We start from the raw sequence: 15173 nt of genomic DNA, 5'->3' as shown, positions 1-15173 counted from the left end.
ATTTTGCCACCCGGGCCCCTATGCCTCAGTCCGACCCTGTAAAAAACTACTACTAATAATAAAAAAAACATTGACCAATAAGAATCACAGAAAATGGACAGTTCCTCTCCTTTAAGCATTGAGCTCCGATTTTGAGAACCAGGGCGAATTTGAATAAAATGAGAACTCGGAATGTATTACCTTGTACAATTATGTGTACTGTGATGCAAGGTAACTTAGGAATTAATATTATACTTAATACGCCATTACTGTCATGAAAGGTAAGACAAAATCACAATAATTATTAATTATTCCTATAGCCCACGAAACAGTAAAATTTACTTCAAAATCACAATACGCATACGTATATTATTTTTACTCGGATTAAATATATGGGTATGAGTTAGCAATATTTATTTACGTATTAAAAAGCAAAACTTAATTGCACTCGTTTTAAAATATGTATGTATGTAGCAACACTTTTGAATCACGGAATCATTCAACTGATTTAAGAAACTGTCATGCCTACTTTATATATTTACTGAATGTAGACTATCCTCAATTGCTTTTTCAATTTATAGTTAACAAGCTTTTGATCTCCAATTTTGAACTAGTTGCCTTTGTTTAACAAAATCGAAGTTAAGGTTATTAAGAGACGAAAATTGCAAGTAAGACTAATACATTCAAACATCTAGAATCTAGAGCATTTGAAAAAAATACCATATCATAAGCTGGAATTTGTTGTGCCAAAATATGAATCCTCATTCCAAATAGAAAAAAATTATATTCAACTTTACAAAGCAAAGAAAAATTTTAATTCGCCTAAGCTTTATATTTTCTCAGCTTTTGTTTTGAGATCTCAAAATTCACATACTCACTAAATGTTTTAAATAAATCTCTGTATGTACAGTTGAAAACTTTTAACAACTTACGTGAAATCTTGATTATAGTTCATTTTGTAACCAGTCATTTTCGCTGTTTTAAATACTTTTTAATAGATACTTTTAATAATATTTATAAAATCATAACAATAACATGAAACGCTTTGACAATGAAACAAGAAACAAGAAGAGATAGTTTGTTTTTATCAGAGTACACTTAAGTCTGAGATACCATCGACAAACTATACTAAGACTGGAAACTATCGACTATAAACAAACTATACCAAGAAGGAAACTGATCGGTCATTTCAATCAAACTAGTCCGACCTCGGTCCGAATCGGCTCCGAAATGAGTCCGAGCTCGACAACGAAACGGGCTCCACGGCGGCTCAAAATAATATGGAAATTATAATCACCGAGGAGCCGATTGGTGCCTGCCTTCACGGTGATTTTTCAATCGCCTAAGCAGTGAGTTTGTGCCTGGCTACACGGTGATTTTTCAATCGCTTAAGCAGTGAGTTTGCCGGCAAGAGGGATGAAGAGTGAAAAATCACTGTGTAGCCAGGTACTTTGTAGGCAAGAGGGATGAGGAGTGAAGGGGGAAGATGCTCATGAAGGGAATTGAATTTTCTGAGGGTAGTACAGTCCATTGCTTAATTGTTCCTCCTTTTGACGTTTGTTCCTAGAAAATGTAAAAGTGGAACGTGATTGGGCTCAACAGTGTGTTGCCACCGCATGTGATTTTTCAATCGGTTGAAAAATCACTATGTAGCCAGACACTTGCATATGTTTAGTGTGGTGAAAATCTCCACGAGAAAACGGAGCCGAAGTCGTACCCAAGTTGGAGCAGCGAAAACCTACCAGAAAAAGGAACCAAAAAAGGAATGACGTTTCGCATCTGCGACAAAAAAAACTACAAGATTTATTTTTTTTTTTTTTCACTAAAACTGTTATATTTTATTTAACTTTCACAAACAAAATTTGTGGAACTATTTTCTGGAGATACAAGCCAGTGGCAGGAGTCATTGATGTAATTCTAAAAATTTTCTTTTTTCTCTGTTGAATGTTGTTCGCGTCAGGCTGCAGAAGATGATTTTCTACGAAAACACACAAAGTTATTAGTTAATGAAATTGCTGCGGAAGCACACTAAGTGCCAGTTGTATAAACGTGGTTCAGCCTCGGATCAGGAACCAGTGCTAAAACTCAGCTATGCTTCCGATTTCAGAAGATAAAAGTTGCTGATCCACGGATTAAATATTTGTACAACTGGCCCTAAGTCAGCTATTACATGAAGCCTCAAGAGGCGCGCCTCTTTTCAAAACTGATGAGTGCAAAAGAGAAAGAAGATAAAACAAAAAATTATCCGACCGGAGAGTCGTGGGCCAAAATTCTGAGACTCTTTCTTGACGTTTCTCTTTCCACTCTTTCTTTTTTCAACATTCCCTTTCATTTCTTTTTGCTTTTTGGTGGAATACAACAACAACAATACTTAAATCAAAAGAGAAATGTCAAATTTGAGTCTTTGACTCAAGAGGCATCGTGTAATAGTACGCGCCTCACAGAATGATTATCAAAAGAAAATTCGAAAAAAGAGTCGAGCTTCTTGAGGCTTCATGTAATAGCTGACTAAGCAACATTTCAGCGATGCATACCTTTTTTGGATTAAAACTTTTATATATTATTTATAATAATTAAAAAAATAAATAGACACGACCACACGACACTCTAGACTTTGCAAAAAAAAAGTTAAATGACACTTTGTTTTTCTGTTCTCTTTGCCTTTCCTTCGTGAATTTTCCTTTTCGCACTTTTCACCACACGTTTCTCCCTCACTTTTGCGTTTGTACACAATAAGTTGTGTATGTGTGAGTAAAACGGCGTGTTCAAATTTAGAAATCAAACCGAACTCCGTTTTCTTGCTTGAAGTGGTCAAACGACGTTTGTCTACAAGCAGAGCCAGGCACTTGCATATGTTTGGTGTGGCGAAAATCTCCACTCCGAGAAATCGGAGCCGAAGTCGTACCCAAGTTGGAGCAGCGAAAACCTACCAGAAAAAGGAACCAAAAAAGGAATGACGTTTCACATCTGCGACAAAAAAAAGTACAAGATTTTTTTTTCACCAAAACTGTTATATTTTATTTAACTTTCACAAACAAAATTTGTGGAACTATTTTCTGGAGATACAGGCCAGCGGCAGGAGTCATTGATGTAATTCTAAAAATTTTCTTTTTTCTCTGTTGAATGTTGTTCGCCATACCCAACAAACGCGGCTGAAATTAGCTTACAGTTAGTTGATAAGATAGATGAAAGTGAAATACCAATTGTAAGATTAAAAGAAATAAAAAGTATGTGTTTATATCAACTATCAAATAAAAAATCACCAGGTTACGATCTAATTACTGCCCAGGTTATGAAAGAAATGCCTTTGAAAGCCTTCATAAAACTCCAATATATGTGCCCATGATTATGAAAGTGGACTAAATCACTTTTTGCATTGTTTGAAGAAAAACTTACATAATAATTTTGTTATAACGATTTAATTGTATTTCTTTTATAAAATCACTAGAGGAGCAATAAAGAAGTTTATTTACTGCAATTTCGCTTTCAAATAAACTTTACCTTTTAAATAATAATTATTTTTAGGCTAGATTTGATGCCATTTTTAGGAGTGACTTAGTCCACTTTCATAATTAAGGGCACATATAATAAATGCATGCCTTAAGCAACGGTATGTCCCACACCATTGGAAAATTGCTGAAGTTATTGTCATACCCAAGCAAGGTAAGCCACCTACAGAAGTGACGTCTTACAGACCAATATAGCTTATACCAATTATGGCAAAAGTTTTTTAAAAACTGCTTCTGAAGAGACTTAGCAAAATTATAGAAGAAAGAAGGTTAATCTCAAATCATCAGTTTGGCTTTAGAAATAAACATTCCACGATAGACCAAGTTCATAGAATAACGGATGTAATAGAAAAAGCATTAGAAGAAAAACAAGTATGTTCAGCTATTTTCTTAGATGTTGCTCAAGCCTTTGACAAGGTTTGGCATGAGGGACTTGAGTACAAACTGCAAAGGGATCTTCCCAGACAGAACTATGAAATATTAAAATCGTACACCTCAGACCGAATGTTTAGAGTAAGGTACGATCAAGAATATTCGGAATTGAAGAAAATAGAAGCCGGTGTACCACAAGGAAGTGTCCTAGGTCCTACCCTGTATTTACTATACACAAGGGATATCCCAGTTGGTAATCACACCATAATGGCTACTTTTGCAGATGATACCGCAATTTTGGTACCCGACAAATGTGTCTCTAAGGCAGCAGGAAAATTACAAAATGCCGTCGACACAGTCAGAGATTGGCCCGGAAAATGGCGTATCAAACTCAATGAAACAAAATCTTCACATATAAACTTTACAAATAAAAAGATAAACAATATTCCAATATTCATTAATAATCAAGCTGTACCTTACGCTAATACGGCCAAATACCTTGGAATGACTTTGGATGCAAAGCTAAAGTGGAAAGACACATCAAAAAGAAAAGAGAAGAACTTAACTTGAAATATAGAAAAATGTATTGGTTACTTGGTAACAACTCTGATTTAACAACCCAAAAAAAAATAATGCTGTATAATCAAGTACTAAAGCCTGTTTGGACCTATGGTATTCAATTATAGGGCTGTACAAAGAAAACAAATACCGAAATCATCCAAAAATTCCAAAACAAAGTCCTTCGTGAAATAGTTCATGCACCTTGGTACATAAGAAATAGCGATCTACATCGTGACTTACAAATAGAAACGGTTACAGAAGTTGTTAAAAAACACGCTGTATCGCATAATCAGAGACTGCAAAGTCATACCAATTCTGAAATGTTGTCCGTCTTGAATACAAGAAACCATGTTCGGAGATTAAGAAGAACCAAGTCCATGAGCTTATGGTCTAAAAAAAACATGGGAAAGTATTAAAAGTTTAAACTTCCCCCAAAGTGATTTTACAAAGTTAAGAAAGAAAAATCTGATGTCGATCTCTCAAGATTGGTTCTGATAAAGAGGTGGTTTTAGTGGTTAAGAGTCCCACACTACTTGGTGTCGAATACTGCCAAGTGTCTTTTGAAGATTTCCTCCTGTCAAAAAAAAAAAAAAAAAAATGTTGTTCGCGTCAGGCTGCAGAAGATGATTTCCTACGAAAACACACAAAGTAATTAGTAATTAGTAATCATACCTTTTTTGGATTAAAACTTTCATATATTATTTATTATAATTAAATTAAATAGACATGACCACACGACACGCTAGACTTGCAAAAAAAAAAAGTAAAATGACACTTTGTTATTCTGTTCCCTTTGCCTTTCCTTCGTGAATTTTCCTTTTCGCACTTTTCACCACACGTTTCTCCCTCACTTTTGTGTTCGTACACAAAAAGTTGTGTATGTGTGAGTAAAACGGCGTCTCCAAACGGAGAAATCAAACAGAACTCCGTTTTTTTTGCTTGAAGGGGTCAAACGACGTTTGTCTACAAGCTGCGAGGTGTGGTGAATGACCTACCAAGTTTCTGTTGCTTACGTACACAGAGGCACTTGGTGGTTGATTCACTACAGTGGTGGCAATTAAATTTGTTGTTGCTTTGCACACTTATTCACGGACTTCATGTCAAAATTACAAAAACAACTCTGTAAGCAATAGGGTTTTGGGGGGTGAAACGTACGAAAGTTTCCAGTTTTCGTATAGTTTATTTATGTCATCGACAACTGACCGCTCAGTTTCCAGTCTTGGTATAGTTTGTCGATGCTGAAACTTTCATACACCTCACCCCCCAAAACCAATTTGTTTAGATTCCAATTCTCGTTTTTTTATTAAAATAAAGTTAACCCTTCAAGCAAACGAGTCCGAACTGGGTACGAATCGGCTCCGAAGTGAGTCCGAGCTTGACGTTGCATCAGGCTCCACGGCACACAGTGTGTCGAGCCCATACAAAAGTTTATCATAAATACTTGCAGCATTGCATTTCAATTTCATAGTACTATTACCATTGTATATGAATTTTCCAACCTTGTCCAACTCTTTAGTTTTGTCTTTTAAAAGATTTTTCTATTCTTCTAGAACAGTGTTTCCCACTCTTTTTTGTGGTATGTCACACCAGAACCTTCGCAAATTTCTCATGCCCCCTCTGTCATATTTTTAAATGAGAAAAAAATGTAGAACAAAAACAACAGTTTCATAAAATCGATCGGAGCAAATTTGCTCCACTTTTGAGGGAAAAAAATAATCTACTCCAACGCTCCGATTTTTCGCGATATACTCCACTTTTTACACAAAAATTGTTTACCTAAACTAACCTAATTAACCGAAATGGGAATTGAAATTGTATTTATTTTAGAATTGCAAACACATTTATGAACCACCACTAGCATTAATGAGGTTTATAAAACAATTAAATTGGTCCAAGGTGAATTTATTTCAAAATATTTCTTTTTTATTAAAAAAAATCCTGAAAATTAAAGATTTTTAGGTGTGTTTTTTTGTTTATCTATATAGATTTTGTGCAAAAAAACGACATCGAGATTTTTGAAATCAAAACAATTTATGTGTTAAAAACAACAAAAACTTTATCTGTATAGATTTTTGAAAAATCCAGATAATTATCCAGATTTTACTTTCTCTCGATAAAAACAGTAGTGCCAAGGTTGTTTTATTGTTGTGTTCATACAGAAATATCTGAAAATATTAAACAAAAAAAAAGCGGAGAAAACAAGGTTTGAAAAAAACTCTCATAGAAAAAAATAATCGAAAATTTGTTTGACATGGTTGCATTGAAATGTTAATATCTCGAGATATACGCAATGCACTTTTCAGATAAAAGTCTTAAATGGATCCTGATAAGATTGTGGAACAGATATGTATATAAAATTATCAAAGTTTTTTCGAAAAATTAGAAATAAAAATAAAAAGGTTTTCACATTTGATTTTTAAAAAATCGAAAAAAATTCAATATGGCTACCTTCAAACGCTTATAACGCAAGAACGACGCAACTAATGTTAATGGTCATGGTCTTAAAATGTAGCTAAGAATATACAGATAATTTTTGGTTTTTTGTGAAAAAAACAATTTTTTTGAATCCAACATGTCATGGCCATATGAAAATTTTTGTTTGCATCCAACATGGATGTAATGGCCTTCCCACTTCGGAGTTAAAATAAAAAAAAAACAAAAGCAACATTTCCCTTCAAGCAAGAAAACGGAGTCCAGAAAAGACAGTCCGACCTCCGACTTGCAACTTTTTGTGTATGAACACAAAGTCTAAGAGAATTGTGGTGAAAACTGAGAAAAGGAAAAAAAAAGTAGACAGACATAGCCAACAAGAGCAAAAGCGTCATTTTGTTATTTTTTGTTGAAGTGTTTAGTCGCGTCGTGTCTCGTGTCGTTGTTAATAAAATATAAGTGTAATTATAAACAATTATATCAAACTATTAACAATATGGAAACAAAAAAAGGTATGTTGCATATATCGCTCAAAGTGTTTGGATTAAAGTGATGTGTTTCTGTTTGTGTTGTAGATGCAATCTCTAATGATGAAGAAAAAGGCAGAAGGTGAAACATACGATTGAGCATCTAAAGAAACATTAACAACAGCAGCAACAACAAATAAAATAAAATGAAAAAAATGTATTGTATTTTATATTGTATATATTGTGAAAATTTCGTTTGCCAAAATTAAATAAAAAAACAGTTTCAGTGAAAAAAAAATAAATCTTGTTCTTTTTTTGGTCGCAAATGCGAAACGTCATCCCTTTTTTATTCCTCTTTCTGATAGGTTTTCGCTGCTCCGACTCAGGTCCGCCTTCGGCTCCGTTTTCTCGGAATGGAGATTTTCACCACACTAATACATATGCAATCGACTTCGCGGTGATTATAATTTCCATACTAATTTGAGCCGCCTTCGGACCAGTTTCTGATCCGAATTCGGACTCAGCTCCTCCTCAGGCGGAGCGGATTCGGACCGAGGTCGGACCTGTTTGCTTGAAGGGTTTTGACAGACAGCTGCCAAAGTATATGTACAGTGGTGCCAAATGTTTGCATGGATTTCAAAAATCCCGATGTCGTTTTTTTGCACAAAATCTATATAGATAAACAAAAAAACACACCTAATATTAACAAAAAAAAAAAAAGCGGAGAAAATGAGGTTTGCAAAAAAAGCTCTCATGAAAAAAATAATCAAAAATTTGTTCGACATAGTTGCATTGAAATGTCAATATTTCGGTATATAAGCAATGCACTTTTCAGATAAAGTTCTTAAATGGATCCTGAAAAGATTGTTGAATAAATATATACATAAAATTAACAAAGTTTTTTCGAAAAGTTAGAAATAAAAAAGTTTCCACCTTTTATTTTTACAAAATCGAAAAAAAATTCAATATGGATACCTTCAAACGCTTATAACACAGGAACGACGCAACTTATTTTAATGGTTATGGTTTAAAAATGTAGCTAAGAATATACCAATGATTTTTGGTTTTTTGTGAAAAAAAATTTTTTGAATCCAACATGGATGCCATGGCCATACAAATAGTTTTTTTTTTTGTGAAAAATTTTGTTTGCATCCAACATGGATGTAATGGCCTTCCCACTTCGGAGTTAAAATAAAAAAAAAACAAAAGCAACATTTTTGACAGACAGCTGCCAAATTGTATGTACAGTGGTGCCAAATGTTTGCATGGATTTCAAAAATCCCGATGTCGTTTTTTTGCACAAAATCTATATAGATAAACAAAAAAACACACCTTTTGTTTTGTTTTAAATCTACTCCGAAAATTTTGTATTTGCTCAACTTTTTTTTCAAATTTACTCCAAAATTTCATGACCGAGGTTCGAGCCCTGGTCAGAACCCCTGACTGACGATCCCTTCATTATAATAATGAACTGTTCATTATGAATTATTTTGTGTTAAAAAACCTTAGAGGATATAATAGTAAAAAACATCGGAAAGAATGATCTCTATTAAAAGCCTGTTTTCATCCCAAATTTTCTAATTTCGAATTCCAAATTCTACCTACATGTCCTATAAGTTTGAGATTTTTTGAACGCTCCAAAAAAAACTAAAAACAAAAACTACCCAAAAATAGGGGAGAGGTGCGGACAGTGAGATATCCTTTTTTAAATTTGTATATCTTAGAATGTTTTCAAGATAGCTTAACGAAACTTTGAAGTCAGTTTAAGACATATTTTATCTTAATGCTCCAAAAAAACTTGTAGTTAAAGAATGAATGAGAGCATCAAATTGGACACATCACATGTAGAAAAGGTCAAAACGTCTCACTGTTTGCAAGGGGTGCGATCAGTGAGACATTCTTAGGTGAAAAAAATTAACGAAAACGTCAAATAATTAGGTAATTGACAAGTATATAATTAATTAATCTATGTTACTTAACCCATTTTTTCAAAAAAAAAAAAAAAAATAACAAAAGCCAAAAAAAAAACAGAAGAGAAAACACTACGAAATCATATTGAAGTCATGCTAAAATAACAGATTTTTTTTAAATCTATATTTCTCACTGTTTGCTTTTTAAAAATCTATGTCTCACAGTTTGCTTTTTAATAATGTCTCACTGTTTACTTTTTGTCATTTTTCGGAAAGATATAAAATTAAAAAAAACGAGAAGGAATTCTAATTACATGATATTTTTTTATGAAAGAACATATAAATATAATACATATGTAAAAAAAGTTCTGTCCACTTACCAGATTTTTTTGTGTTATACACTCTTTTTATAACACTCTAAAAAAATCTATATGTCTCACTGTTTGCTTTTTAAAAATCTATGTCTCACAGTTTGCTTTTTAATAATAGGTGTGTTTTTTATTACCACCGGTCTTAACTGGACAAAAAAAAACGCCTCGGGGCTTAACCTGAAATCTTGGCAGCACTGTTTATTGAATGTTCCGAAAACAGCAGACACAACAAAAATTTAGAGTTGTCATATTTTTCGCTTTAGTCATTTTCTTGTATTTTTCTTGTATGTTTTACAAAGAGATACAAAAATGTATGCTAGCAAAACTATTTTAATACATTTTGTCCTTCCAAACGTGAGTTTTCACGTTTTTTAACAAATTCTAAACAATTTATGAAAAAATTAGTTTGGTAGCACAGATTTAAAACTCTTCAAAAAGTTAAGCCCAGAGAAATCTCCGGGCTAAACAACTAAGCCCAAGAGGCTAAGGTGTTGTTGTATTTAACATGTAAGTTGCTTAGCCCAGACTGCGTTTTTTTTGTCCAGTTAAGACCGGTTGTAATAAAAAACACACCTAATGTCTCACTGTTTACTTTTTGTCATTTTTCGGAAAGATATAAAATTAAAAAAAAACGAGAAGGAATTCTGATTACATGATATTTTTTTATGAAAGAACATATAAATATAATACATATGTAAAAAAAGTTCTGTCCACTAACCAGATTTTTTTGTGTTATACACTCTTTTTATAACATTCTAAAAACTACTTTCATCTGATTTGTGTGATATTTTACGGTGTAGGAAAATGGACAGCTTTAATTTAGTCGGGACAAAATTAAAAGACGCAGACGGGGAAATAAACATTTTGACCCAAACTAGCGTTATTTTCAGAAAAGAGGAAAATGGATTGTCTCACTGTTTGCACTGTCTTACTTTTCGCACCTTTCCTCTACCCCTAAAAAACAAGATGTTTTTCAAAAATTGATGTATTTCGAAACGCAGAGTTTTGGAAAAAAATCCGTATTAGACGCCTAATTTTTTCCCTGATCTTTAACCTGGCACCTTTAAAATTGTCAAAAAAAATGTTCCCTACCAAAAATCATTATTTTTTCATAGCCCCAACACGTGTTTAAAGTTCAAACAAAACGTTATAGCTTAGTTTCAAATTTTTTTAGAATTTTTTCTTAAATGCAGTTATTCTTTAGATTAGTCTCATCTATCTATAGCAAAAAAAATCAACTCTCTACAACTTTAATACAGTAAAATAAGGTGAAAAAAGGGGTAAATCTCGGAATGAATGTTAATAGAAATTTTTTTCGCTCAATATCTTCGTTTTGGCATTCTATAACATACCTCAAAAGTCTAGAAAAATCTAATGTCCGCGAGTCGCGATTTTCAATGTCAAAGCGCGAAAGGAGATTTTCAAAATTAGCAATAATAAACAATGGTATTATATACACATATGATACATGTCTTCGAGGTATTTTTTCATGATGATGCCAAAAAATCTAAAATCAAGACAATCTGACGTCTCTGAAAAAAGCTATACCAGTTTTTCATCTGTCAACCCATATTATTATAACAGTTGCAAACTTACTTACGAAAATCCCTTAAAAGTTATGGTAGAGGAACCAAAATTTGCATGAAGGTTTTCATATCCATTATTATTAGGAATCAAAAAAATGCAATGAAAAAAACATTCATATCTATGAAAAATTGGTATTTTTTGAAAAATGGTTAAATTTTGGGATATGCACTAAAAAATATCCTGGTACAATCTTGGAATTAGTGCTAATAGGCTAATTTTTTTGTTTCTTTCTTTGTTTGGATATTCTATATCTTATGTCAATCTAAAGAAATCTCATGTCCGCAAGTCAATAATTACAAAAATCACTTTTTTTAATTTTTATTAATTTTTGTAAGATAAATGCATACAATTTTATTAAGACAAATATCATCAACAAAAAAGAAATTGACTTTATTTGATCGAATTGTTTGCACTCGTCACCTAAAAGCTTTGACAAAAAATAAAAATCAAACACAAATGGAGAACAAATGGCGCACTTTTCAATGACAGCTTTAAGAGTTTTTTCTATGTATCGAGGGCACTGATCTCTATTGGGGAAAATTACTAGAATTCAGTATTATTATTACTTTAGTGTAAGGTAAAACTTATTCATAGAATAGTTAAATTTGTAAAATATGTTTAACTAGAATCTTAAAGTGAAAAGATTCATACACTTTTTTGGTTGAAGGTATATTTGACTCTACGTAAAGAAAATATTGCTACTCGTAAGCAGTGGCGTATTAAGGGGGGGGGGGGCTCAGGGGGCTCAAGCCCCCCCAAGCCTCCAAAATCATGTTATTATTTAGCTGAATTCATCATAATCTACATGGTTAACTGAATCTTGAATGATCGAGCCCCCTCCAAATTCTGAAATGGTTGTTTGTGTTTGTTTGCGTAAGTGTCTTAGTTGCCCTTGAGGTTTGAGATCATTTTTTTAAGGATTTTAGTTCAATTCAGAATGCTTCAAATTATTTTTTTGGTATTTTGACGTCGAATTACATTACCGTTAAATTTTGCGAAGCTTCTTATGGAATCAAGCCGTATTTTATTGTCTTGAGTACCTTATATTTACTTTTTTTCAAAAATAATCTTTTTCTCAAAGATATTGGAAAAAAAAATTTTTTTATATCTCAAAATCTTAGTGGTCAACATTAAACATCAATAAGACTTTCAATGAAAATTAGTTTTTGAGACTTTCACGTCCCGCATTCACTTGCCGAAAGTGAAATAAGGTGTTCTGTATTTTCTCACTCATTAAATTTTTTTTTATCGAATTCAATTCAATGAATCTGCGATTTTTTGACAAAATATTATCAAAACTTATATTTTTATTGTTTTGTCGATAAAAGATGAATAAAAATAATCATTTTTATCAAAAAACAAAACCGACTTCCATGGATCAAAACTGGGTTTTATGGTTTTTCTAATAGTTTCTATGGCCAAAACTGAACGAAGTTGAAATAGGACCACATTGCAGCCTCCAGCTTTCCAATACAAAAAGAATTATTAAAATTGATTCACTCAATCCAAAGTTATGAGGTAACAAAAAAAAAAAACAGACGAATTGAACACCTCCTCCTTTTTGGAAATCGGTAAAAAAAAATTGAAAACATTTTCCAGCCCCCTCCAAATTTTTTTCTGCATACGCCACTGCTCGTAAGGTATATACCACTATAATTTGTACACCATAATTTTCTTGTAAAAATTACTTTACGGATCCAAGAAATGTTCAATACGTAAGGTAAATTTTACTTAAAATCTAGGGTTTTTTACTTTAATTACTTTACTAGTCATATAGTCATATGGAGTATAAAATACTAGATTCATTTTTCTCCGTGTGGTTTAAAGTAATTTTTCTTGTTTATATTGCTATTTTTTCTGCTCAAACCTTATTTTCTACCAGCATAAACTACTGGCTTTGTGAAAATGTATATCTTAGTAACGTATGTGTAGCCGTTGTGTTTTTTTTTTTTTACAGTCTAAACGATTTAATCTTATCCTTCACTCCCATACAATTTTTTTCTGCAAATAATCTAAATGATCCTTAAACATCATTTCATTTATGAAATTTAAAAAAAAAGTTTTGAAAAAAATGTAGGTATTTTTAGTTTAAAAAAACAAAACGGCAACACCGGCAAATTTTAACACATAGATTTTAAAGTATTTTTCATTGCCAACGTTTAAGAACAGAAATTATCAAAATTGGATCTGTAATTGCTTTAGTTACTCCACTTAAACATAATGGGCCTTACCAATAATCAAATTTAAAGCTCAGTTAAATATGTAACTGAGCTTTAAATATTTCTCCATACCAATAACCAATTTAATAGTCAGGTTAAGGGTTAACGCCACGTTAATTTTATAGTTGGGAAACTGAATTATAAACGCACGGTTAAATGTAAACGCACGGTTTGCACTGTCATTTGTCTTGTGACATTTGTTCGGAATCAGTAACTCTTCCTGAGCTTAATTATAATAGAAATAGTTTCTTTTGTACAAATATTACTGGACTTGAAGTTTTGAAATTAATAAATTCTCTCAAAAATTCGAATTCTTTTGGAGACGATGGCATTTCAAACAACGTTCTGAAAAAAATTGGTCTGTATGTTGTTGATGTTCTTGCATATCTTTTCAATTTAAGTGTTTTGAAGGGTTCTTTTCCTGAGTCACTTAAAAAGGCTCATGTTATTCCTGTTTTCAAGAAAGGAAATCGTAAAGATAAAACCAATTATCGACCGATCTCTTTATTGTCTACCTTGTCAAACATTTTTGAAAAGACTATGAAGAGCAGGATTTTGAAATATCTCACTAAACTTAATTATTTCAGTACAAAGCTATTTGGTTTCAGAGAAAACTGTTCTACTGAAGATGCTTTGCTCGATTTTTGTGAAAACATTTACAAAGGTCTTGATGACAAAAAATGTTGTGCCGGACTTTTCGTGGACATAACCAAGGCCTTTGATACGATTGATCATGAAATTCTGTTGAACAAACTGTATAGCGTGGGTTTTCGTGGCTTCGTTCTAGACTGGTTTTATTCGTTCCTCAATAACAGAGTTCAAAAAGTTAAAATTGGAAACAGTTTAAGTAACTCCAAGACTGTAAGTCTCGGTGTTCCACAAGGATCTGTGCTTGGACCGATTTTGTTCCTAATTTATGTGAACTCGATTTTTGAACTTCCTTTTGTTGGCAAGGTCAAGGCTTTTGCGGATGACCTAGCGTTTGCTTATGTTTCAACTAACCTTTTTGAATTAGTTGCTAATATAAATAGTGATATACATTTACTCCGGCTTTGGTTTGCTAAACACAAGTTGGTAGTTAGCCAAAAAACTAAACTCATGTGCTTCACTTTTCACACGACGGGATCCCCTGAGTTCAACATTATTTTTCATGCGGCTAATTGTCACAGAGCAAGCTTGCTGTCTTGTGAATGTTGTTTATTATACAATAAAGATTTTGACTGTAATGAACATTGTTTCAAAATTGATATAGTAACTAACTACAAATATCTAGGTGTCTTAATTGACCAAAATCTGTCTTGGAATGACCATATTATGTGCTTGAAACAGTATCTTTTATCAACTTTGCGCTGTTTTTACCGTCTTTCGAAATGCTGCTCTTCAAAAGTTTTGAAAAATATTTATTTTGGCATTTTTCATTCAAAATTGCAGTACGGTATTAGCTGCTGGGGGGAGCATATTTTAATAAAATTCATCAATTGGCCATATTACAAAAATATGTTATAAGAAAAATCTGTAAATTGTCTCGTTTAGCACACACTATGGAACTGTTCAAAAGGCTGAAAATTCTACCAATCAGACACTTATATTATTTTAAAGTCCTAAAAATTTTTTTCATAAGAGGTGGCTACTTACAAAGCCCCATATCTGACTTATATAATCTTCGAAGTAATATTGGATCCACTGTAACCATTCCTCGCTTTCGAACTTCTAGATTTAGAAACTTTTTTTCTATCGTATCTCATAAATTGTTTAATGCCCTCCCTGA

General features: G+C 32.5%; 1 protein-coding gene across 6 annotated transcripts in view; it reads right to left on the bottom strand.

The window, feature by feature from the left end:
• The window catches only part of LOC129914456 (WD repeat domain phosphoinositide-interacting protein 1), a 138824-nt gene extending 137761 nt beyond the window's left edge, over positions 1 to 1063 (bottom strand). Inside the window, exon 1 of one of the 6 annotated variants that reach the window (XM_055993719.1) lies at positions 912 to 1063. In XM_055993719.1, coding sequence (XP_055849694.1) covers positions 912 to 949 — 38 coding nt within the window. In that variant the 5' untranslated portion in view covers positions 950 to 1063. Of the gene's footprint in view, positions 1 to 180; positions 352 to 400; positions 470 to 508; positions 640 to 857; positions 877 to 911 lie in introns of those variants that run through there. The other 5 variants (XM_055993720.1, XM_055993724.1, XM_055993723.1 and 2 more) reach the window with 5 other exon arrangements.
• Between the last annotated feature and the right edge of the window lie 14110 nt (positions 1064 to 15173).

This window comes from Episyrphus balteatus, chromosome 3 (assembly GCF_945859705.1).
Source record: "Episyrphus balteatus chromosome 3, idEpiBalt1.1, whole genome shotgun sequence".
Classification (NCBI taxonomy): Eukaryota; Metazoa; Arthropoda; class Insecta; order Diptera; family Syrphidae; genus Episyrphus; species Episyrphus balteatus.
This window is presented reverse-complemented; position numbering and strand designations above follow the sequence as displayed.